This window comes from Amphiura filiformis, chromosome 15, assembly GCF_039555335.1.
Source record: "Amphiura filiformis chromosome 15, Afil_fr2py, whole genome shotgun sequence".
NCBI lineage: Eukaryota > Metazoa > Echinodermata > Ophiuroidea > Amphilepidida > Amphiuridae > Amphiura > Amphiura filiformis.
In genome coordinates, this window is record NC_092642.1 from 42,020,719 (window position 1) to 42,047,324 (window position 26,606).

Below are 26,606 nucleotides of genomic sequence, written 5' to 3' on the forward strand. Positions count from 1 at the left end.
CTTTGTAGAAACGGCACACGATGACCACGAGAGCGAAGAATCCAGCAGCATGGAGTACCTGATTGCGGTGTACTGGACAGTGACGACAATGACGAGCACCGGCTATGGTGATATAACACCTCATTCCATGCCAACCTACAGTGTGACAATCGGTGTGCAGGTTGGAGGTCTGCTTCTCTTTGGTTTTATTTTGTCTGCTGTTGCAGCCATACTGACCAACCTGGATTTATTCAGGTGAGCCTTGTGAACGCTGCGGTTTGATGGGGGCAGTCGTTTTCTATGGAAGGGGGTTCGAGGGTGGGGGTCATGAATATGTCTGATGTCAACAGAGTCAATATGTTTATGTCTCCCTGTCTCTCTCTGTTTTCTCTTTTTTTTCACATTTGAATGTTCTATCTGCTTACTTGACTGAATTTAAATTTTATTATAGGACATTATGTAACACGATCTGGTCCATGGAGGCCAAAGGAGGCATTTTTGACAATAGATTTACTATAATAATTTACTATAAATTGATTTACTATAATCATTACCTTATAAATACGAACATTAGGCTTTCATATACTGAAAAACTCAAAGGTCTAGCATACTTGGTTCTAAAGTTACAAAGTTTTGTGATGTCTATTTTCTTATGTATTTTATTGTTTCTTACTCCATGTTTTTGCCTTTATCTCAATTTTAAATTGCTGCCTTTGGCCTCCATGGACCAGAGTGTGTCACATAATACAGACTTAACAATTTGAGCAATATATGACCAAAACCAATGCGTCCACGGCCATTGCGTACTGCTCATGCAAATTGCACGTAATAACAGTAGTTCAGAGCCTTCCAGAATTCCTTAGCAATAAATCTTTAATTCTCCCATGACAGCCCATGCACATAAAATGTCCTCACTGCATGCATCTAACACACTACATATCTTAAAGTCAGTGCAGCATTTTACCAAGCGTGTGTTACATATGAACTGAAGGGCTCGAGCTGGCTTCACTGCTAAAAACACTGGAGATGTAATGAAAGACAGGAGGGGCAAGAGGGAGGAGGAGAGGTCCTCCCCCACATTTCAGCAAAATGACCCTTTTTTTGTTCTTTTCAGCCATTTTTTTTGAAAATTCAGGCCGACTGCCCCCTACATTTTAAGCCAGATTGGCGCTAATGCACACATCTATACTAAATGGAATTCTCTGTGATTGAATTATTTCCAGGGTTAAATATTAATGGAATTCTCTGTTATTGAATTATTTCTAGGGTTAAATATCTAGAGAAGTTGTCTGCCGTCAAGACGTTCATGAAAGACCACAATTTGAGTGCTGAGATCCAGGCCCGTGTGATAAATGAGAAGAACATCTCCTTCAAAGAGAACGAGTAAGTGGAATACATCATCCATTGGGCTTTTCCATTTAAAATCCACACTACCCCAGTGGAAGATTTTGGAAATATAAATAATGTATAATTGCACGGGCGCGCACTCCGTGTAGTACGCGCAGTGCTTTCGGACGCGTTCGTTTTTCTTGCGGGTGGATGCATTTATGCATTTTCCAACATTTTTAGTGACAATTTTGTTATAATATAAAAATTGCAAAAAGCACAGGATTTTTAGTTGTGTATAATAAATAGCCACATTATGTGCAAACCTTTGTACAGCTTTAGCTTAAAGGAACAATCTGCTTGGATATTTGCTAATAAATATAATATATGTGACCCATCACATCGAAACAGACCACTTCGCGGCTAGCTTCATTAAAAATATAAAGAAAATAAAAAGAATTCTGAGCTTGTTTTGCCTCATAAAACATTTTTACCGTATCTGATTTCAACAAGTAAGGTGGCATTTTCAAGTTAAAAAGCAGCAGTTTATCCTAGTGTTTAAATCTCCATTTTCATTTCTGCCGCAAGGTGGTCTGTTTCGATGTGATGGGTCACATATTCAATTTTGTCCCATGTGTGAGAGTTAAATATGACAGATTAACCATCGTGTTAGCACAGTGCTATTCCAGACTAATTTTTTGATGACAAAATATCAACGGTTTAACTTATTTTTTCAGGGGAGTTCACACCCCTGGAGGACAACGCCTGATGTATGACATGCCTATAGCCTTGCAGGAAGATGTTGCCTACTTTGAGACCAAGGAGTTGTTTCAGAAGGTAATTTTATAAGTTCCACACAAGTCTCTTCCTCACTTTAATTTCATGTTATTTTGAACCACTTTTTGTGACAGTTTCTGAGCCATTTGATTTGAATGCGGAAATTATTATTTGGCCATTTGTTGCGGCAGTTATTTGAAATCACTCAGTGTAATACTTAAATTTCAACCACTCTTCCTATTTTTTTATACCGGAGCATGCCATTGTTAAACAGTGATGAACCCACTCTTTAAAACATTTAAATTCAGTGGTTGAATGAAGAAAGCTGCTAAACATTGCTGGTTGGGAAATTGTACCATTGTTTTTTTGCCGCTTTTAGCACAGATTATTATTAACAGGCCTATAGTAATTTGTTTAACATTATATTTGGTCACGACACAAACGCCATTAATTAGATGATTAACGATTATTTTATTTATTGTTCTTGAAATGGATTCAATCATGTTTCACAGTTCACTACCATTTACTCTCTTACAAAGCATCTGCATGGTTTACTTTGCCTTTGCAATGTAAACTATGCAGACAGCACAGACATGCTGTTAAACGGTAATGAAGAACGGTGAAACATGATTGAATCCTTAAATTATTGAGCTATGTTATTTTGAACCACTCTGTGTGACACTTCATGACTTGTGAGTCATTTTAAAGAGGTGTGACCCTCCCACTTTATCCTATCAAAATAAAGCTGCATTTGGGGCCTAGAACCTTTCAGGGACTTTCCTTTATGCTAAGCAGGGATGTACTTTAACACCCACCCGAACGCCAGTCAGGCATGTAAATTTTCAAAGGTACCGTACCCGTCTGCCTAGAGGGTAAGAAATTTAGGGCGATAAAGTTCATATAAACTGGTAATATCGCAACCCGAGGTGAACCGCCTGAGCTAGCTCTGAGATCTGTCAGAATAAGTCATATTTTTTTTCATATGCTCATTAGGTACCCCTGTTTAAGGACTGTGATGAAGCTTTCCTTCGCCGACTTGCTCTGAAGACCCATGACTACATCTATTCACCTGGAGATAAAATCATCACCCAGGGTGATAAGAGCCGTGAAATGTATCTGATCCAGAAAGGTCGTTGTGAGGTATGTTACTCATGCAACTTAACCCCCTGAGCGCTACCTGACGATCTAACATTTCCTCTGATTGGTCAATTACATAATATCTTCATTTTAATCACCAATCAGAATGGAGCTTTGCAAATAATTCACCGCAATTTTTTTTGTGTGGTAAAATTATTTTAACAATGTTGCTGATTGGTCCGATTGATAATGAAAACTTCTTTTTGACCAATAGAGCTCAATAGGTAGGTAGTTCTCATGGGCTTATGCTTATACATTATATTGATGCTTGCTTTACCAAAAGGTACACCTGTCTTACCAGGTAGTAACTGTTAAAAGGGTGTGACCTAATTGACATCCTCTTTCCTGATTGTTTTTCATCAAAACTTGAGATTTTAGTATAAAAAAACAGCTCATATTTTTCTCATCATTCTCAAATTTAAAGCCAGAGATATGTTTCGTTTAGATAGCGTGAATAAAAATGTGGTGAATTGTGGTAACCACATCCGAAAGTATGTACTATGTCATACACATGTGTGCTTCTCATATCAAAATCGTCGGAGAAATGCAACTCAAAAATTTGGAAACATTGTTTTAATTGTAGGCTTCAATGTAAGGTAGATAACAGGATATGAAAAAAATCGTACCATGCCCCTTTAAATACGTAAACACTCGGGTATAAGCCCACCCCCTAGATGGCAGATTTCACTTCGAAAATGGGGGTGGGCTTATACACCGGGGAAGGGCTAGTGCTTAAATTTAAAAATAAGAACAATCACCCCCATTTGTACATGTATGTATATGCCCAATGTACCAGTAATTTCTATCATCTATGTCAATTTCTTAAAATTATAAGTGTGGAATGTTAATTATCAACTGATATTTTTTAAATATTTGTTCTTAAATATGAGAGCAAAGCATTGACCAAAACTTAGTACTGGGCTTATACCTGAGTGCACCCTTGTTCCCAGAATGTTTTAAAAATCAGGGGATGGGCTTATAGCCGAAGGTGGGCTTATAACCGGGTGGTTACGGTACTTGAAAGTAAAGTAATAACAATGATTTAAAATCTTATATCCATATATTTTTCTGTTAACATCAAAGGTGCTTTCTAAAGATGGGACAAAGACTATAGCAACTATTGGACCTGGCGATTTCATTGGTGAATTGTCCTTCATGTTTGGAGGCGAGCGCAATACTACCGTGCAAGCCGTCTCCCACGTGGATGTTCTGATGCTCCAACATTCCGACTTGGATGAAGTTCTCAAGGATTTCCCTTTGATTAAAAAGTATGTCATAATTAATTACAAAATTAATGATAAAATATCGATCACTATTTTGTTACAATATTACAAGTCAACACTGCATTAACAGAGATGGCATCCAATAACTATGTTCTTATAATCAGTCCTGTATTCACTATTTATAAATAGCTATTTATATATCACCATGGGGTACATGGGCGCAGCCATTACACAACATCGTATCAGCAAAGAGTTCTAGATAAGCATTCACTCCATACAAATGAATAGGAAAACAAGATGTCGGTATTCATGAATTTTCACAAAAATGATATGGGCCAAAAATCTGAAGATTGGGGGATTCTGTAACTTACATATGTTATGAGAAACTGATTTTAGAGAAAATTTACCAAAGCGTTTTAAAATTTACTGAAGCGCCATTCATTTTATAATGGTTTTTATTCCGTAAAACACCCCAAATTTTGAGCGACTAGTTGCTGAAGTCAACCGACTTACCATTGAAAAGTACAGGAAGACCACCTACTGTGCTAGAGGTCAACTCTCCAGACATACTGGCATCCAGCCAAAATGGCAACCTCCATTTCTCTCTATCAAGAATTTATATATTGCTATTTATAAATAGTGAATACAGGACTGATAATATTCAAGATAAGTTTTTATTACACCTCATTTTTATTCATGAGCAACTCATGTCAATTGCAAATGACACAACCTATTTCATTGTGCGATAGTTTTCACTATCTACATGACAACCTCATCCCCATAGTCAAAGTTTGGTGTAATAAAACACTGGATTTGGGCCTATCACCGCACACCCTCCAGGTTCGGGATATAGGCCCATGATAGGCCTGAAGCCAGTACCTCAGGAAAAATCATTTGCCCCTTTTTAATATGAACCAGAAGTTAACATAGATTTAGGATCATATGTTTTTTACCATGCTATTAACAGCTCAGTTGGTAGAGCACCATAGCTCTGTGAACTTATTCCTTCTCTCATTAATTTTAGACTCATCAGCTTAGTGCAATGATATAAATATTTGCATCATGTATGTTATGTTGTATCTTTTCAGTCAAATCAAGGAAATTGAAGAAAATAAGACCTTTCAGAAGGAACTTCAACATGTTGTCAGTGAAGACGAACTGGCTACTGCCGGAGGCAATCCTAAAAGTAAGGACGTTGATGTGTTGACAGTATTATAAATGAAAATTTGGTCATCAAGGCCTGATGAACAGCTCCTATCTCTCTAAGAAGGGGAGTGGCACTGACTCGTAATTTAGCATCCCATAGAAATACACTAAATTTGCAAGGCTTCCACACCATTTTCCACACTACAGGAAAAGTTCACCCCGGATAGCCACACTACATTATCTCTACTACACTATGGACTTCATCATGTTCATTGCCTGAATTGAATTCCTACATGAAATGCAGATTGATTTTACGTCATAAATATGATCTGAATATGAAGCAAATTGTAACCAAAGACAAATTTAAATAATTTGTAAGTTGACTTAGCCGCTCAACTTGTGTTGTGTAGAAGCTTTGCTTGTATATTATAGGGAAGCACGGTGGCCTAATGGTTAGGGCGCGAGCTTCATAATCGAAAGGTTGCGGGTTCGAGCCCCACCACGGCCAGTGTGTTGCGTCCTTGGGCAAGATAGCTTAATTCGTAATTGCTTCACTCCACCCAGGTGTGAAATGGGGAGCTGCTGGGGTAATCACAATCTAAGTCGCTGAGAGTACCTGCGCATCAGTTGCAGACTTGTGGAAGTGGAAATGATTCTGATATATCCTAATGGCAGCGGAATAATTGTTGAAGTGTGCTGGTACTTGGTGTAGCGCACATTAAATCATTTTTTATTTATTTCTTGGCTAGCAACCTGATCATGACAATCTCCTGTGTGAACACCCAGTTTTTGTTCCCAAGAAGCCCAAAATGCAAACGTTTGATTTGATTTTCATCAACAGCCATTGCTGATCTTCCGAATGATGACGGACATGACATGAGCTACCAACCGACCAATGGAAACAAGAAAAGTGCAAAGTTTTTCGACGAACTTGAAGGGTAAGCTCAGATCAAGTTAGGAACGTTTTTTAGATCAAAGGAAATACATTTCTGATTGACAATGCATTGACTAGTACTAAATAGATAGTCCTCTGTAGATCGATACGATATTAATTTAGAATTTGCGACTCGTAAAAAACACCAAAATTCACAAATTTTGGGTAAAATCATTGATTTTAAGTTCGGCCGCGAATTATCCAAAATATCCATTTTTAAAGTATTTATTTCTAAAAAACGTAAGTTTTCACTAAAATTGAAAGAAATCATGGCGATCTGCAATACAATCCATGCAGAAAAATAAACCAATGCAACATGCCGGGGGAAATATTTCCAAGAAAAAAAAGGAGAAGAAATATTTCAAAAATTTAAAACTGCCATTTTGAACTTTTTGGGGAAATGTGCGCATTTTGAGAATAATTATTACGGACAAGTCACGGAAATCGTGAATTTGCCTAATCTGCTGCGCGAAATTTACTCTCAAAATCGCGCATTTTACCGGTGCTTACTCTAATGCTACATTGTTAATAACATTGTTAACTTTTGTATTTTGATAACAAACAGCAAAGAAAAGGAAATCCACGATGTACCATTCGAGCGGTTGGGTTGCTTTTCTCGCTTCATGAGCAAATTTCTCCTAAAGTGAGTAGAACAGCATAACACAGTAGCTAAAGTTTCTGAAGTCTCTTAACTTCAGTCAGAGGTGCATATCCATAACTTAATTTGATGTGAGTCAGTTTGCTGGTTCAGCCTACAGAGAACCACATTTGACAAAAGCCTCAACTAACGACAAATCATATAGTTATCATTTTTTCTTCAAATAACGTACTACGTACTATGCAGGATTGGAAGAATGTATGATGGAACATCACTATATAAATTGTGCTCATCCTTATTCGATGGCGTTTTGCATTATATGAACCACAAATTTAAATGCTATACAAATTTGGAAAAGCAAAAATGTGTGTAACCCCATTTGATGTATCCTGTGCCCAATATATTTGTGTTTTTGCTCCCCATGTGTGACAGGATGACAATTATACCTGAAGGATTCAATGCGCAGTTCTGGGAAGGTTGCCGGGTCATTATTGCTTTGATTTTGGCAATCTCATACCTATTCCAAGCAGCATTCATCCACATGAGTCCTCATCTTTGGGTGATCTGTTATGTTCTGGACTTTGTCTGCCTTGTTGATGTGTAAGTACTTATAATGGGCTATTCCATTTAAAATCCACACTACCCCTGTGGAAGATTTTGGAAATATCTTCCACAGGGGAATATGTATTTCAAATAGAATGAAAACATTAGCAGCTCCATTTGTAACTCACCCTCCCTCAGTGAGAGATTCAGGTTGAATCTTTCTCAGAGGATGTATGAAATTCAAATGGACCTGGCTAATATGGTCATTCCATTTGATATTCATACTCCCCGTGTGGAAGATATTTCAAAAATGGGGTCTGTGGGTGAGAACCGGAACAGAAGTTCTAAATGGCTTCAAATGGCTTTTGTTTTTTCAAAATAAGTAACATAATCAGTGATAAATAATAGTTGTTGCTCAAGTTTGTTTGTTCGTTTGTTTAAATGGTCGCTCCGTGTGGAGTGAATAATAAGGGCCTTTGGGTAACAGATCATTGAATGGAAATTGAAGGGGTCTTTGGGTGACAGAGCTTGTGTTTCAAAAAACAAAATGTGGCCATACACGCATCACCTCCATAGTGGGAGTGCTCCTTGGGGCTTGCCTTCGTGTTATCTTTTCTTGTTCTTAAACTTATGCTGTATTTTACTCTTAGGTACTACCGCTTTCACTGGGCTTACTATGACGACCAAGGCTTGCTGATTACCCATCCTGTGGCAACGGCAAAGCGCTACATGAAGTAAGTGTGCTATTTTAGTATCTTGGACTCGGGTCACATTATATTTGGCATTGATTACAGTTGCATATCAGTAGCATTGTGTTCTCTCAATGTCTTGCACATTGCAATATTGTCTTCATCATGGATGTCCATAGTCTAGTGTGTCACTATTGTTTGACCGCATTTTATCATTGACCATGTTTTTTTAAAACCAAGATGTCGATAATAGCAACTTCGTCACTGCCATGGTGTTTTGCATGCCATGTTCACTCTGTGATTGTTGATGGTGCATTGCTATGTCATACTAACAATTTTATCAGCTAATTTGTCTATTTTGTCACAATATTTATGCATCGCATTCTTTCCATTGATGTCTTCTGCACTTTTGTATGGATTCCTTGGATTTTCAAAGTCCTAATTGTTTTCCTTGTCTTTTGAAATCATCAAAAACAGAAACACCTTCATTGTAGACCTGATTGCCTGCCTGCCGATAGAAATCATCGCGTATGCTGCCATCCAAGCCTGGACTCGTAAGTAAAATCTGTTTAAAGTTTATTTTTAAAAGTTTTTTATAGAACTGCTCCACTAAATGATCTGTGATTAGATCATTTTAACTTATGCTTGTTTCATCATTGCAACTTGTCACTTTTATTTGTACCCTCACGTTAAATGTCAAATGTTTTCTGTACTAAATTGCCTTCATGTTTGTTATTAGCACATTTATGTTTGTTCTAAAAATGCCATAATCTGATGTTTCATTCATTTGAGGGTATTCTGATACAGCTAACTACTAATTGTCTCTTTAATTGTGTGTGATTTTGAATTATATGTATTACATTTTTATTAGAATTAGTATAGTTACATCTCACCTCAACTTACCTCAACTAAGGGACCGTTCACAAACACTTGTTAGGGGGGCCTAATGCAAAAACATTTCATAGCGGAAATTTTTGGGCCCCCCCTTTTACAGACCTCAAAAATTTCAGGGCCCCCCTTTTTGACATGAAAATTATGGGTCAACCCCATAGAAAAGCATATAAACTCAATTTTCCCAGGAAAATTTGTGGTCATTTTTTTCAGGCCCCACCCCCCCCTCAGGCCCCCTTAACAAGTGTTTGTGAACGGTCCCTAAGCATGATTCCTTGCTGACTCATTCATATGCACCTCAACTGAACTCAGCTCATCATGATTCCTTGCTTAGGGAGCGATCGTTATTTATGACAGAGGGGGAATGGGAAAATTTAGGGGAACACAAATTTTTTTGGGTCTTTAGGGGGAACCTGAAATTTTAGTTGAACCAGGAAGGGGATTGTTAAATTTTAAATGGAGAAAATTGGGAAAACAAGGGGAACGCGAAAATTTTGAGCGGACGCGAAGGGAGAACGCGAAAATTGTTTTCGATATTTTTTCCAAAATGCCCATTCCCCCCCTGCCGTAAATAACGATCGGTCCCTTATGCTTACTCATTTGCTTGCTTGTTCTCTAACTCACTTGCTCACTCACGCACTCACTCCCAATCACTCATTCCTATGTTATCACTGTAGCTGAAGCAATTCACATCTATGCCGTTCTGCGTTTCAACCGTCTAATCCAGTTGTATCGTGTGGTAAGTGACAGCAAACCTGAAACCCTTAGCGTCACAGCATGAAATGCATGTATAGGCCTGAAAATGGCTGTGCTACCCTGCAACCGCATCCCATTATCAATCGCCATGGTATTGTCCTGAAAAGATACTGTTTTGAAACTGCCATAGAGAGATACTGAATCAATCGGTCAAAAGTGCAACAATATTGGCTTAGGAAGATTTTCAACATGGGGGACTGAAAATTGCTTAGGAAGATTTTCAACATGGGGGGCTAAAAATTGAAAACATTTTGATGGGCCACCCTAGATGTGCTTAAGGGGGGCGAGTCAGAAAATTGTGCAAAATATAGGTCACAAACACCCATTTTCCCTCTATTTTATCACAATTTTTCAACTTTACCTTGGTTTATTGGGAAGCTGAAAAGGTATTCCAGCCCCTGCACCAAAATTATTGAGGGGGATGAGCCCCCCTGGTTCCTAAGTTTATGATATGAGTCCTTGTCCAATAATGAGTTCAGGAATTATTTTTTCACTTTCCACAGCAATAATCATAACCCACTTAGTTTAACTACTTTGCTATAAATCACTATCTGCATTATTTTTATATTACTTTAATTATTCTAATTATACCCTAAAACTAACCCAATACCATTGTGTCTTCATATTAGTGTTATCGTCATCCTGATAATGATTGCATTTTGTTTAATGAACACATTTACATCATAATTCAGTTGAAGTGTGTGATTTGTTGCCATTGTTAAAAACTTAATTGTTAATATTTTTGTTTTTGTTCCATTAATTTCACTCACATCTTGGTGCAGTTCCCATCACAGTGCTTTGTAGGTCATTAGCACCAGTGATGCCAACGCCACGTCTTAGGCGCACAATTGGGCTACTTGGCGATCACTTGCCGCTACTCAAAAAAGCATGCCGCTACTTGCATAAAAATTGGGCTACTTTTGCCAGTGTCAGGCCGCGGCAGTAATTTGACGTATTCCCTTTCAATTTAGCCGATTTATAAAGGTTTTGAGTCTCTGAAGCTCGAAATTGCAGTTACAATGGGTTTTGTGACCATTGTATTGATCGGTCCTTAACTTCCCATTACGTACCGGAAGTTTTGAAGTCAAGTGCTTTTCCGCCCAATTGTGTGATTTGCGTTCTAAATTCAGGTAAATCTGCCCAAATATCCGTATTGGGCGCTTTTTAGGAAGTTTAAAATTGGGCTCTTGAGACTCATTTACCGCGACTTGGCGAGCTAATGTGCCGCACCTTGGAGCTGAAAAGTTTTGGCAACACTGATTAGCACTGCAGCCCATGGTGAAGAAAAATGTTTTTCATTTGACCAATGAGCTTGATCGTTTATTGTTGCTTTGAATAAAACAATCCTCTCAATTGGTTGGTCCAAAATGAACCACTTGTACATTTTTTTTTTTCAGCCACTGGCATTCAATTATCTGGAGGGAAATCTGCATATCAACACTGGAATGGTGAAGTACGTATAGTATCAATTTCACATCTTACTATAAATAGGGGAATGTTGTATGTATGTATGTGTGCGTGTGGCATATGTAAAAGGCTCCGTCAGTTTCGATCCAAAGGTCGCCAAATTCATACGGGAGATCGAGGAATATACGGGAAATGGACTGGACTTTATTTGGTTGAAATCGGTCACGAATTGGCTGCAAAAACAGTGAAAATATGGGTAAAAACAGGGTTTTTGTTATGAAAAACTGCAGCTGGCAGGCAGCGCCTCAGCGCCGCGTGCTTAATACGCACTACGCCATGCGCGCGTAAACGGCGCAGAGCCATGCGACTTGCGAGCCAGAGACCAGTGGACATGATAATACAGAAAGATGGAAAAATAAATAAAAAATTAAGGACAAAAAGGTACATGGACGGGTCACGGGATTATGATAACGGATGAACACTTCCGCATACACGCTATGAGAGGACGTAATAAATACGGGAAAAAGATGTGTGTTGTATAAACAACATGAAGCGGTACTATGAGTAATAGGCCAACGGGTTAAAGTAACTAAATGAAACGGGAACGAAACAAAGAAGGAAAGAAACTAATCAGGAAATGTAAGGAAAAAAAAAGAAGCTAAAATAATGAGAACAGAATTAAATAAAAAGCAGCAAATAAAAAAAAGAAGGTAAAAGGAAATGTAATAAAGAGACAGATTTATATAAATAAAATATACCTTTCAATGATTCTACCTGTTCAGTATTTCTTCCTGTTATAGTGAAAGCTCACATTTACCGTACTCATCTAGCGGGGACCCGCGCGAAGTGCGGGTATCCCGTTAGTGGTCAATAAAACATGTAAAACATGTCCAAATTTGAGATTTACTATCATGAAAGTCAGAATTGTCTCATTTAAACTTATAGTCAGTTAAGTTTTTAAAGTTTTCATATTCTTTAATGTCTCTATGCTAATTTGCATTTTTGTAGTTGAATTGCTACTTTTTGAAAAGCCTGTTATAATAAGATCACATAATGCTCTGCGTGCTAGCCGTAGGCTTCAACATAAAAAGTTCCAAGTTTTGAGATATTTTCTCAAAATATCAAGAGCTATCTCAAGAACAGCTGAACCAATACTAGGTTTGTTTGTACTCATTTAAGGCATTTTTCATGCCGATTCCCAATATTATCATAAAAATTTACAATTCTGAAATTTTTGAATTTAATTTTTTTTTTTTGAAACTCATCGTCTGCAGTTGACACTCGCTTGACAAGTCAAGTTAGCTCAATCGATAAGGCATTCGACTGTGGTGCGAGAGGTTGCGGGTTCGAACCCTAGCGGTGCCTAGTACGCTCACATGGAAAAATTGAGTTAGCTTGAAATTCCCTGGACAAGGAACTCACTGCTAATTTGTCTCGTTGTAACCCGTACGAAACTCGGGGAGCTGATCCTGGTTGCGATGGATATTTGTGGAATGTATAGGGTGTGCGCTCTTAAAGCAGCAAAGTCCCTGATTTGTTGTTTAATGGTTTGTGGAATGATGTGGGGCCGTAGCGGTCAGCGCATAACCTGTAAAGTGTGCTGAGGCTTGTGGATCAACGTCAGGTGTTGTGCCCAGCGTAGCGCACTATAAATCACTGCGCTTTTTTTTTTTCTTTTTTTTTTTTTTTGGGAGAGCGATAATATAATAAATTTTTGGCCCCCACATATTTATGTTTGATTCTGTTTCCTCCAATCCAGGCAAGTCAAGTTTTTCTTCTACTTGATTCTGTTCTTCCATACCCTGGCATGTATGTGGTTTATGCAAGCATGTCCACCAGTAGGTTTCAACGGAGTCGACGAGGCAACCCTAGAGCGGGAAGGACTTATCCCTCTTGGTGTGCACTATTGTGCCAACGACACCTGGATCATGACAATTGACAACTTTGGTATGTACTTCCTTTGCACCTATATAGTTGCCTCCAGGGGGGGGATCAAGTTTGGTTTTGGTAGAGGTGTACTGCTGAGAATTTGAAAGTGGACCCATCAATATACCATTTCTTCAAGACATTTGCCCATCGATTTACCAAAAGTCAAAATATTTGTCCAAATTTAACCCAAATTGTCTGTTTTTACAAATTTTCCCAAACATTTTGGCTAGATTGAAGCAAAATTGGGATATTTTCCAACAAAATTGAGAACATTTTGAAAAAAGAACCCATCCATACCAAAATTGGCTTAGAAAAAGGGGTCATTGATATACCAAAATGCCGAAAAAATGCTATCCATGTTTGCGGCACGTCCTCGTATGGTCATTTGTATTGAGTACTCCCCAGGAGAGGCCTACTCTCTTCCTTGAGTCAGTAAACTCATTGAGTTATATTAACAGATTGCGCTACCAGAAATCACATTTTACCAGCTGAAAGAGCAACTATTTATAGGTACTAATTAACCTAATAATCTTAACTTCCATTAAAGATGTGGGTAAACTTCTCTTTAATCCCCTGAGCACTACCTGCCGATCTAACATTGTCTCTGATTGGTCAAATACATGATATCTTCATTTTAATCACCAATCACCCCAATTTTTGTGCATGGTGAAATTATTCTAACAATGTTGCTGATTGGTCCAATTGATAATGAAAACTCCTTTATGACCAATAGGCAGGTAGTTCTCATGGGGTTAATTCTGGTTGATTATATCTTTTCAGCTGAGATGACATCCTTGGAGTTGTACGTTGTTAGTCTCTACTGGTCTTCTGCTACTGGAGCATCAGTCGGTTATGGTGACATCATCGCTTCCCCTAACAACAAGAGCGAGGTAAGAAACTTAATGGTATCATGTCAGAATGGGATTGGGCTATTTCATTTAAAATCTATACCACCCCTGTGGAAGATTTTGGAAATATGTTCCACAGGGGGAGTATGAATTTCAAATGGAATTAACACATTTTATGTATCCCTTATAGATGGTCAACTACCACCCAGGTCATGCAAAGAAGTTGTGACTAACTTACCGGTAATAATTGTGCAAACCCTACTCAAACCCCTAAAGTTAATTCCATGTCGGCCAAGGGTGTCGATCCTGTGGAGGGGGGCAGGAAGGATGTGCCCCCCACCTTTAGGCAAAATGGCTCATTTTTTGTTCTTTTCGGCCACTTTTTGACAATTCAGGCCGAGTGTCCCCCCACATTTCAAGCTGGATTGGCACTAAATATGTCGGCCATTTCTTTCTTTATTTAGATGCTTATTGCTATCTTTGCCATGACCTTCGGAATCCTCTACTTTGGGTACATCATTGCCAGTGTCGCTGCCAGCATGGCTAACGCTGATTCGCAGCGGGCAGATTACCAAGAGCAAATTGTTTCGGCTAACAAATACATGAACGTAAGTCAATTTATATCACTTATTATTGCCATATGTTTCAAATATGTGAACAATACATTGTTAGAATGAGACTAACAGTTTTGAAGCTCACCAGTGCACCTAAGATAGTCAGGATAGAAGACGTATTCTCTATTTCTTGAAACCTTATCAAGTTATTCATTTGTATAAAGGTTTGCAATTTCCAAGCTGCAAATTTTGGACTAAAATCAATCAATGTTGGTACAAAATTAAAACATATGAAAACATTTTCATGAACTTCATCAATGATGCTCTTTGTATTATCTTTTTGATTAATTGATATGATTATTGATTGATTGTAGAACAAAAACGTTAACCAGGGACTCAAACAACGAATCGGCAAGCGTTACCAGTACATGTGGCTGAGGACCAAAGGAATTGACCCGGACAGTTTGTTCGACGGATTGACACCAACACTGAAGGCTGACGTGTCCATGGCTTTGTACAAAGACATCATAGAGGAGGTAAGATGAATTTCAATCATATAGAAGATGAAAAAGAACCATAACATTCATGTTTGATTGTTCAACTAAATTTTGGTTTCCTGGTTTGAATAGTAATGTATACAATTTTTTGTGGAGAGTATGGTCATCTGTTAATTTGTGTATGATAATAGACATGCAAGAACTTAGGACTCCAGTGACTTGACTTCATCCTATTTAGTGCCCACGGCGCAAGTCCACTGATCATGATAGTCCACCTGTGCTATCGGTGGATCTGCCAGTGGTCATCTCCAGATGTGTACACAGATTTTGGTTCATGAAATGTCATGAGCAGGTCATCAATGCTTAATGTACAAGTAAAGTTTCATGGTAAATTCTGTGGAAGGCAGATTTTTTTGGCATTAGTAGTCTTTGGTCGAAGTAAAAAGACAAGATGAATGACAAAGCAGTACAGCAGTCACTACCCACCAAGTGGTGATTAAGACAACAGGTGTTGTTGAAACGTACTTAAGTAAGTGAACATTCTGGATCAGATACCAACAACTTTTGTTTACATGTAGAAGTGAAGCCTGCATTGTTACTTGGGACACATACGTTGATTTTGTAGCCATCTTCTCTCAGAGTAAAATTTGTTTAGCAATTTATATAGCCTTGACTTTCTATCCTCATCTCACTTTTTTCTGTCTATTTCTTCATAATATAGGTACCTCTGTTCAAAGGGACCGGTGAAAGCTTTATAAAAACTTTGGCTTCCCGTATCAAACCCGTCTACTTCATGGAAAGTGACTATGTTGTGAGGAAATTCGATCACGGTGAAAACGTAAGTATATTTTTCATTCTTAATGCTCTGCGTGCTAGTCATAAGCTTCAACATAAAAAGACCAAGTTTTGAGATATTTTCTCAAAATATCAAGAGCTATCTTAAGAACCACTGAACCAATACTAGGCTTGTTTGTACTCATTTTAATGAATTTTTCATGCTGATTTCAAATATGGTCATGAAAATGTACAATTCTGTACATGTGAAATGTAAAATTTGAAACTTGTCGTCTGCAGTCGACACCCGCGTGGAGAGAGTTAACTGCATATTTTTTTACTTTGATCAAGCTTTGTGTCTTTTGATGCTTTAGTTTGCTGCTGAAATAAGTATGTTTCAACTAACTTTATTTGGAACCGTCGCTTTTCTTGTCAATCCTTAGATGTTTTTCATCCACCGCGGCTGTGTTGATGTGGTCTCTGAGGATGCAACGATGGTGTTTGACACCATGCACCCAGGAAGATTCTTTGGAGAGATCAGCCTCATCATGAGTTGCCCTCGAACTGCATCCATCAGGTAACTAACCCCCTGAGCACTACCTGCCAATCTAACATTGCCTCTGATTGGTCAATTACATGATATCTTCATTTTAATTTTAATCACCAATCACAATGGAGCTTCGCAAATAATTCACCCGAATTTTTGGTGAAATTATTCTAAGAATGTTGCTGATTGGTCCAAACATCGTCAAAACTGTCTCCATCAAGCTAATATTTTATCCAATATACCAGTAAAATTTAACACCCGAGATATCGTCGGCCGTATCACACAGTGACATATTTGCAAATTAAAAAAGTTATAATGTTACAGCATTTTAATGCAATTTATCAAATCTAACTTTAATGTTTTTGTTTGTACCCAGAGCTCAGACCAACTGCGACATGTTCATCCTGAAGAAGGACGACTTAGATCAAGTGTTGCTTGGCTATCCATCCATAAAGCAACAAGTCCTTGGCGTTGTCGAAGAAGCGAATTGCAGCTGTGCAAGCGAAGTGCGACCAAAGTTGAGGTTCAAAAGCAAGAATCCCAAACACCATCGGCTATTGCATCACCATCTGCATCTGTTGCATCACAACTGTCTGCCTCGTCTGCCGCCTCTGTTATTGCACGACCATCTGGTGCTTCTGTTTCATCTGGAGCTTCACCAAGTCAGGTAGGTATTACGTCTAATCAGAAACTGTCTATGGATAATATATAAAACTTTTTTGAACTAGGTAGAGCTTAGAACATGATTTAGAGTCATTTTAGATAGTTTATAATAACTCTGGCTTTGGCAAAAATTGTATTTCACTTACTGTAATGATGTAAATCCACTTTAAACCCCTGAGCACTACCTGCCGATCTAACATTGCCTCTGATTGGTCAATTACATGATATCTTCACTTTAATCACCAATCACAATGTCGCTTTGCAAATAATTCACCCCAATTATTTTGTGTGGTGAAATTATTCTGATTGGTCCAATTGATAATGAAAACTTCTTTTTGGCCAATCGCCAGGTAGTTCTCATGGGGTTAAAGTGGTTGAATGATAAATTGGCATTGCTGGATTACAACAGATCACAGACACAATGATACCATTAAATGACTCATAATTGTAAAAAAAAAGTTTCAAATGGTCACACCTTTCATTATGAATCACTTTGATCACTTTGATGTACACAGAGTCAAGTTTTGACCGTCAGAGCTGAGATCCATTCCCCACCACGGACTCGACCAGCTCCTGGTGTTGCTGCTCCTGCTGCCGCCGTTACTGCACCCAAGACCAAGGTGAATAATGTTGCTGCCATCGCTACTGCACCACAGACCATGGTGATCAAAGTTGCGCCACAGCCATCTGTAGCACGTAAAACACCTAGTTTTGAAGATCGTGTGAAGTTCTTTGAACAGAGTGAGCAGCCAACTGTAACATCAAAGGCATCTAAGACCAAAGAGTGTGTGAAGCTCTATGAACCGAGTGAGCAACCTACTGCAGAAGTGGCACCTAAGGGATCTAAGATCAAAGAATTTGTGAAGCTCCTGTCGGGTGAACAACATGCAGAAGTGACACCTAAGACATCCCGTGTCAACGAGCTTACAAAGGCCTTTGAAAAGAGTGAGCAACCTGCTGCGGAACAACAGTCAAAGATCGTGTGAAGGACATCGAGCAACCTACTGCAAAAGTAACATCTAAGGGATCAATGGTCGAAGATCGTGTGAAGTTCTTTGAATCAAAAGAGCAACTTGCAGGAGTGGCCGCTGAGCCACAGCCACAAGTGACACCCGTTGAGCCACAGCCACGACAAGTAACACCTGTTGAGCCACGGCCACAACAAGTAACATCCAAGGGATCTGTTGATGATGCAAAGCACATGGAGGCCGCGATGGAGACTCATGCCAAGGTCATGAAAATGATTGCTTGCTGTCCAATGTCGGATGACGTAAGTGACTATAAGATTAAAAAGGACAAATAGTGATTTACCAAACAAAATCCATCCAAATTCAGATTTTGGCACGTTTTGGAAAACTAGCATAAAATGGTGTAAATCTGTCGTTTCACACGAGGCTGTAAAGTGCAGAAACCGTTGTACAAATATAACTCAACACTGGAGATGCCATTGACACTTAAAACAAACAAATTATTTGTAATGTTTTATGAATTATCATGGGATATGATCAAATACGCTGTGTGTTGATCACTTGAGGGAGCAATTTGGTAAAATTATGTAAAAACAAACTCTCAGATTATTTTATCACTTACTGACAAATTAGGGAAAAAAGTTATAATAAAATGAAACATTTTTTTTTAAAGTTCCATGCACAACATTAGATGGAGGAAGCAAAACAGCACATTTGCTACCTCAGCCGATATCCTCATTTTGTGAACCTGTCGTAATCTCATAAGTCTCATTTTTTTTTTTTTTTTTTTTATAGGAGGAGGAATTTGACATCAATTCCAGTGCCAACAATAATACCAAGGCCAAAGGTTTGTATTGGGCTTCCATTTAAAATCCACACTACCTCTGTGGAAGATTTTGGAAATATCTTCCACAGGGGAGTATAATTTCAAATGGAATGACCACATTAGCCAGCTCCATTTGAATTTCATACACCCTCTGCGAAAGATTCAACCTGAATATCTCACTGAGGGAGGGTGTGTTTCAAATGGAGCTGCTAATGTGTCATTACATTTTAAATACATACTCCCCCTGTGGAAGATATTTCCAAAATCTTCCACAGGGATAGTGTGGATTTTAATTGGAATGGCCCAATTGAAATAAGTAGATATGGTCAGGGGAAGCATAGTGGCCTAATGGTTAGGGCGCAAACTTCATTACTCCACCTTAGTGTAAAATGGGCAGGGGAATAATTGTTGAAGTGTGGTGATACTGAGGTGAAGTGCACGTTAAATCACCAACATTTTATTTTTTCTTTTTTTTTTGTAGTAACTGTCATCAGAAATGGACCAAAATGACATCTTTCCCACTGTTTTTTTTAAATGTCTATGAATATTCACCATAAGCCTGCAAACTGGTCCTTGGGATTCAGTTTAATAATAATAATACAAATTATTTATAGAGCGCAATATATCAACGATCCCAAGTTTAAGTTAATGTACCCAATATATTAAAAATGGTTTATAAACAAATTTCTCATGGAAGCTTACATATCACAGGCTTTTTTCCCCACAACATTTGTTTGTTTATTTGTTTGTGTGGATTTTCTTAAAATGTGTTGTCACTCTTTACACCACTCTCAGCTTCAAAGAAGTCCAAGGATGATGTTAAAGTACAGATGGAGATTGATGACCAAAGCGTTGAAGTGAAAACCTCTGACAAAGTACCATTCTTGCGTCGTCTGCAAAAGGCTAACCAAGTTGTCATTGATCCAAGCAGCTTCCGCCTTCGTATCCTTTACAACGTCACCTTTCTGCTGATCGTCTTCACATCAATGCTGACTATCTTTCAGGTAGGCAGGTGCTCAATTTGGTGTTATTGTCATCATCCACGTAACATGGGCGATTGCAGTAAATCGCACATTACTTTTGCAGAATCTCAGCTCATTTACCGCCATTTTGTAGATTTTAGCAAATTTTTGGCGATTTTAGCCGATCTACCAAAATTTGAAACAATATTTGTAAAATTTACTGCAATTTACTTTAATTTCCAGCAACTGTCAATTTTGAGCAATTTCTCGTTAGTTCCCATGTGACATGGGGCCTATAAATGATATTTAAAACAAGTAAAGCCTTCAGCACAGTTGCTTATTCTTTCGAAATACATAAAAAAGTTTCTTCATGCTCGCAGGCACACTTTTTACTCGTATCAATTTATTATTAGTGATCATATGATATGTGATGTTTTTTAAATTATCTTTCAGGCTGCCTACCAGTACGACCGTGTATGGGTCCTGGCTCTCATCTACCTGTTTGAGCTTGTCTTCATGTTTGAGGTAAGGATTGTCTGGCAGTCTTCAGTGAACGGCTCTTTTCAGAGCCACCAGTAGGCAAAGGGCGGCCTACCTGTCTCATTCTTAGGTACTTTGTCCTGAAGAAGTCAGAGCTACTCCTGACGAGTAGGATTGTCTGGCAGTCTTCAGTGAACGGCTCTTTTCAGAGCCACCAGTAGGCAAAGGGTGGTCTACATGTCTCATACTTAGGTACTTTGTCCTGAAGAAGTCAGAGCTACTCCTGACGAAAGCTTGACAGCTGTTCTAAACTTGTCCGACAGGGACCGACGGTGAACCTGCTAAAAACTTACCATTTGATTGTCTGGCAGTTGGTATAACATTACGCTGGCAAACTTGTGGAGAGTGAGCCCCATTAAAATCTTCAAAAGCAGCTAATGTTGGGGTATTACAAGCCCATATTCAGCCCTTATCCTCCGAACTAAATCCAAATTTGAAAATGACTTCATGGTTCTACACCACTAATACAGTTCCCTAAACTAAGTGACAGTTATTCAAAAGCAATTTCCTCAGCTTTAAAAGCATCGCTGTTTGCTTCGAATCTACAATTTCTTGGAATGAATCGGATCTAGTATTAATAGTCATAGCAGACAAAATAAAAGTACAGTGGCCAAGGCTAAAACGCTGAGGAATTCATATGAGTGCCTCCTTCACAATAATTACAACAATGTTTCTCTTCCTCCTCTTCGTTTAGCTAAATTGCACAGCCAAATCAATATAGCTAGTGAGTCAGTTAAAACTGCTTTCTAAAAATGAAAAAATATTTACAGAAAAAGAAAATTCGCTTCTTTTTCTAGATCTTTGTGAAGTTTCACGTCACCCAGGCAGATCAATACGGCGAACTGGAATTGGACTTTGATAAAGTCTACAAGCTCTACTTAAAGAGTTTCAGTGGATTTGCATTAGACATCGTTCCAACAATTCCGTTTGAGATCTTCGCAGTGTTTGCCCCTGTTGGCTCCAGATTTGCAGTATTCACCTACATCCGATTCACCCGACTGATTCGCTTTGATTAGCTGTGGAGCACTACTTCTCACGGTGGGAACATCAACTTAACATCGAGTAAGTTTTGAGATTCATCCGCATATTGAGCTATTCCATGTAAAATCCACACCACCCCTGTGGAAGATTTAGCTAAAGTCTGCCACAGACGGAGTATCAATTTTGAATAGAATATACAATACCAACTTCCATTGGAAATACTCACCCCACTTGTGGAAGAAATATGAAAAGCCATAATACAGGGAGTATGGGTTTCAAAATGATTAACTCTGACCATTTTCATTTGAAAAACATACTCCCCCTGTGGAAGATATTCCAAAATCTTCTACAGGGGTAGTGAGGATTTCAACTGGAAAAGCCCATTGCAATATAATGTCAAAACCATTTTCCTTGTTCTAATGACAATTATGATGACATAGCCAATTTGTACACAATTGTGTACCCTTTTGCTGGGATCACTGAATGAGCCTTTTTTACCTAATCAATTTGAATTGTTTTCTCAACTAGCGGGACACCCGCGCTACGCGCGGGTCCCCGCTAGGTGAGTAAATGGGAGCGTTCACTAAAACGGGAGGAATTACTGAACAGGTAGAATCATTGAAAAGGTAAATTTCATTTATCTGAGTCTGACCCTCGTTAAGCCTAAGTTTCCATTTTAGCTTCTTTCTTTCTTTTTAGTTTCTTCTACATGGGCCAATTTTGTTCCATTTTTTAAAAACATTTTGCTGCTAAGCTTGCAAATTTCCGTTACCATGTTTTTTATTTACTCAATCCCGTTCCCATTATTTTCTAAATCTGTCCTTTCTTACATTTCCTGTTGACTTCATTTTTTATTTGCTGCTTAGCTTGTGATTTCCCGCTTTCATGTTATTTATTTAGTTCTGTCCTCAGTTTAATAGCTTTTTTTTTAAATTTAAATCATCTAATTTTATTAGATTTTATTATTCTTTCCTTCTTTAGCCTATTTTATTCCCGTTTTCATTTTCTTACTGTGACTAACTATAGGCTAACCCACATACTCGTAGGCCTACCTGTTTGTCCTCATTTTGTTTTCTTTTTTAATTACAGCAGGCCTACCTCTTCATGTTGTTTGTACTTTTTAACACACATCTTTTCCCCGTATTTATTACGCCTGGTACTTGTTTGTCTGGGGGTTGTTCACCCGTATTATCATTCATTGCGCGACTCTCGTCGTTTTACGCGCGACATGGCGTAGTGTTGCGTTACCGTTGGCAGCGCTTATCGCTGCAGCTTACGCGAGCGGCTTGGCATTAGATACGCCCGATCGACGCGCACGGGCTAGCTTGACAACAGACGCCCTTTTTTGTTTACCCAGCATAGCAACGTACCACATTTTCACTGATTTTGAGGCCAATTCTTGACCGTTTTCAACCAAATAAAGTTTAAACACGTTCCCGTATATTCATCGAGCTCCCGTATGAATTTGGCGACATTTGGATCGAAACTGACGGAGCCTTTATAGCATACATAGATAGATACATACATAGATACATACAACATTTCCCTATTTATAGTAAGATAATCCTGATAAATCCATTCACTAACAATTATTGTTTTTCTCTACCAACCAGCGTGCTGAAAGTGCGTTTGACCAAGATGCTAGTGTTTGTCTTGCTTATCATTCATTTCTGTGCTTGCATCTGGTATTTCATCGCTTGCCCATCTGGCGAATGCAAGGAAAAATCATGGGTAGAGTTTCAAGGTAGGTGCAAATCCAAGTCAGTTGGGGGAGGGGAGCAATGGCACCTGGCCCAAATTATTGGTAGGGGGGGTTATTGCAGATTTTTGACCCAAAAAGCAAAATAATAGAGGGGTTTTTATGCCCCTTGTCCACCTTTTCAAAATCTGCCCCAAGTCCACTTCTTCAAATTGCAGATTTTTGACCCCAAAAGCAAAATAATAGAGGGTTTTTATGCCCTTGTCCACCTTTTCAAAATCTGCCCCAAGTCCACTTCTTCAAATTCAGCTCCCCCCCCAAAAAAAAAATTGTGGTTACGGGCCTGGGCTTAATTAATAAGCAGTTGTAGAAGTTGGAGTCTGATAGGCAGACAATGCATTTAGTCCAAAAAAAGATTGATTTGATACAAATTTCATGAAATTGTTTAGCCGGAGTGAGATTGGCCTTTGTGCTTTTTTCGCTAAATCAATCTCATTACCACAAGAATGCATCCCTTGAAAAAAATAAATGAAAAGTCTGACTTTCTATCTTCTATTTTGCTGAATGATCTTTTGTCGTTTGTTGCTAGGATATGTGACCAATGAGAGCGTGGCATTGACGGGTGTAAGATACACCGATTCCATCTACTGGTGCGTGGCCACAATCACATCAACTGGTTACGGGGATATCACTGCTCACAGTATTGAAGAAATGTGTAAGTAACAACAAACCAGTAGGCTATTCCATTTAAAATCTGCACTACCCCTGTGGAAGATTTTGGAAATATCTTTTGCAGAGGGAGTATGAATTTCAAATGGAATGAACACATTGGCAGTTCTATTTGTAACTCACCCTCCCTCAGTGGAAGGTTCAGGTTGAATCTTTCTCAGAGAGTGTATGAAATTCAAATGGAGCTGCCTAATGTTTTCATTCCATTTGAAATTCATACTCCCTCTGTGAAAGATATTTCCAGAATCTTCCACAGGGGTAGTGTGGATTTTAAATGGAATAAACTTACACAAACTGCATGGTAATGTCACTGCACACACATCAGAGGTGGATCCACATAGGAGCATTATGTGGCACACATTTCTGAGGGGAAAAGACAAAAGCTAAGAGAGGCGAGGAACAGGAAAGAATTGTAGGAACTAGCGTGATACCCGCGCGAATCGCGTGGCTCTGCGCCATTTACGCGCGCATTGGTGTAGTGCGCATTACGCATGCGGCGCTGACGCACTGCACGTGGCGCCGGCCAGCTGCAGTGACGCGTAGGCTGGTAACCGATTTTCATAACAAAAACCCCGTTTTTACCCATATTTTCACTGTTTTTGCAGCCAATTCTTGACCAATTTCAACCAAATAAAGAGCAGTCCATTTGACTGAGATACAATCTTCACAGTCGTATCATGTGTTTTCTTCAGTGGATGATGACTAAAGCATTTAAAATTATGTCTTTTCATGTTCACCCAAACAGTGTTTGCTAGTTTCGTAATGATCTTGGGACAGCTCCTGGTAGGTACAGTTCTTGGCAACATTGCCTCAACTCTCGCTAACAGAGACAACCAGCGAGTAGCCTATGAGAAGGAGCTCGAGAATGTGAAGGTAAGACTAGTCAACAAGTTGCACTCAGTGCTAGCGCAGGCAATGGTGGTGCCATGGGGTGGGGGCAATTTACCCCAGTCAGAACTCTTTCCCCCTGTTGCCCCCAGTAAAACCCAAAATTGTGAAAATGTTGTTATGTAGATACTCCATTCTTATTTACAAACAGACTGATTATTTTTGTTGTTAACCCTCTCAGACTGCAGACGACAAGTTTCAATTTTTCATAACCATATTTGGAATCAGCATGAAAAATGTATTAAAATGAGTACAAACAAGACTAGTATCAGTTCAGAGGTTCTTAAGATAGCTCTTGATATTTTGAGAAAATTCCTCAAAACTTTGACTTTTAATGCTGAAGCCAACAGCAGCTGATAGGTGTATCCCATCATGCTCTGCAGTACCATAGTAGAACTGCACATGCCATAGAAAGTGTACACAAAATCCCTCACTTCAACTTTCAATTACTCGCTTATATCAGGGGAGCTTAGACTTTTGATTGAAAAAATATGATGTCTAAAGTATTGTGAAACTATCCATAGCTCTCAATATCTAAGCGGCTCTTATTTATATTTTGTATATATTTGCTATGGAGCAAGCAGATAGACTGCAATGCATGATGGGATACTCCTTTTAGCTGCTGTGGCTGAAGCCTATGCAGAGCATTAATGTTTCAGAATATAAAAAATTGTTATTGAGCACTTTCAATGAATTGCCTAAAGTCAGATTCAGACTCCACATAGCAGTGTGATGCAATGCTATAAAAAATGAAATCTGAGCCAGGCTTTTACTAGTTCGGCGGTGAAAATTCTCATCGCGCTGTGTAAATTTCAGTCCGCGATGGAGTTGGATTTTGTTCAACTTTATCGCATCGCGCTGTGATATCGCAGCAGTGCACAGTTGTGATTGGCTGCTTAAGCGCTTATGATCTGTATCAAGTCAAATACATTAGCAACTTTTGTAAATTATGTCGCATAAAATATATGACATCTTGTTTTTGATTGCAGCGTGAATTGGATGAGAACCAGGTGGATGAAGCGTTGAAAGAGAACGTCATCGAATATTTCGACTACCTCTGGTTACGCAACAAGTAAGTATGCCTTTCTTTCAAGTTAGGCCAAATTTAAAAAAAGGTTTGTCTCAAAGCTCCTGCGCCCATTAGTTTATTCACCCGCATTAATTTTTCAGAGTTGGAGAGCTTTGAGACAAACCTTTTTTTTATTTGGCCTTATCATGAATGTTCTTAACCCCATGAGAACTACCTGCCGATTGGCCAAAATGAATATTGTGTCCAATTTTGAACCAATCAAGGAGGGTATTAATAAGATCATCTGCAAATGCAAGTTTGACCATAAATAGTTTAAAGCCTAGTCATAATTGGCAATTGAAATTGAGCATTTCAAGTTATCAACCAATTAGAAATGCTGTTAGATGACCAGTAGAGTCCAGGGGGTTAACACTAGCTTCATTATAATGTACTTTAGAAAGCAGTAGTCTAGGACTTCTTTTGACACTGATTTGGTGTTAAAGTCCCAATTTGGAAGTGGTGATTCTGAGCCCACATGGTACTTTAGAGTTTTTCCACAGCAAATGTTGAAATTGAGGGGGCTTCACTGCCCCCCAAGCAATCAAGATGTCTACCCCATCCCAACCAATAAAAGATAGGTGTCTTCTTTGTCCCCTCCCCAGCCCCCACTTAGAAATTCTGGTTACATCACTAGTATTGTACATCTTTTAATCAAGTGTAATATATTCTTTTATTGACAGGGTGTGAGCCAATTGGACCTCTTTAAGAACCTCCCTTCTGCATGAG

At 38.8% G+C, this 26,606-nt stretch overlaps 4 protein-coding genes across 4 annotated transcripts; all 4 read left to right on the top strand.

Annotated features, from left to right (window-relative positions):
- Nucleotides 1-884: 884 nt before the first annotated feature.
- Nucleotides 885-3,814, top strand: LOC140170958 (cyclic nucleotide-gated channel rod photoreceptor subunit alpha-like). The gene is made up of 5 exons (XM_072194151.1): nt 885-925; nt 1,246-1,362; nt 2,043-2,142; nt 3,076-3,222; nt 3,803-3,814. Exons 1-5 carry the CDS (start codon nt 885-887, stop codon nt 3,812-3,814), a joined length of 417 nt encoding a protein of 138 aa, XP_072050252.1.
- A 3,739-nt stretch (nt 3,815-7,553) lies between these two features.
- On the top strand, nt 7,554-18,479 carry LOC140170959 (uncharacterized). The gene is made up of 10 exons (XM_072194152.1): nt 7,554-7,720; nt 8,314-8,397; nt 13,166-13,353; nt 14,116-14,225; nt 14,648-14,791; nt 15,112-15,273; nt 15,956-16,072; nt 16,452-16,585; nt 16,934-17,222; nt 17,734-18,479. Exons 1-10 carry the CDS (start codon nt 7,554-7,556, stop codon nt 18,202-18,204), a joined length of 1,866 nt encoding a protein of 621 aa, XP_072050253.1. The 3' UTR covers nt 18,205-18,479.
- On the top strand, nt 18,249-21,530 carry LOC140170960 (uncharacterized). The gene is made up of 5 exons (XM_072194153.1): nt 18,249-18,488; nt 18,982-19,033; nt 19,808-20,016; nt 20,428-20,499; nt 21,312-21,530. Exons 1-5 carry the CDS (start codon nt 18,249-18,251, stop codon nt 21,528-21,530), a joined length of 792 nt encoding a protein of 263 aa, XP_072050254.1.
- A 7-nt stretch (nt 21,531-21,537) lies between these two features.
- On the top strand, nt 21,538-26,567 carry LOC140170962 (potassium voltage-gated channel unc-103-like). The gene is made up of 6 exons (XM_072194154.1): nt 21,538-21,576; nt 23,109-23,239; nt 23,784-23,909; nt 24,669-24,796; nt 25,801-25,883; nt 26,561-26,567. The coding sequence occupies exons 2-6, from the start codon at nt 23,134-23,136 to the stop codon at nt 26,565-26,567; spliced, it is 450 nt and encodes a 149-aa protein (XP_072050255.1). The 5' UTR covers nt 21,538-21,576; nt 23,109-23,133.
- The last annotated feature ends 39 nt before the right edge of the window (nt 26,568-26,606 follow it).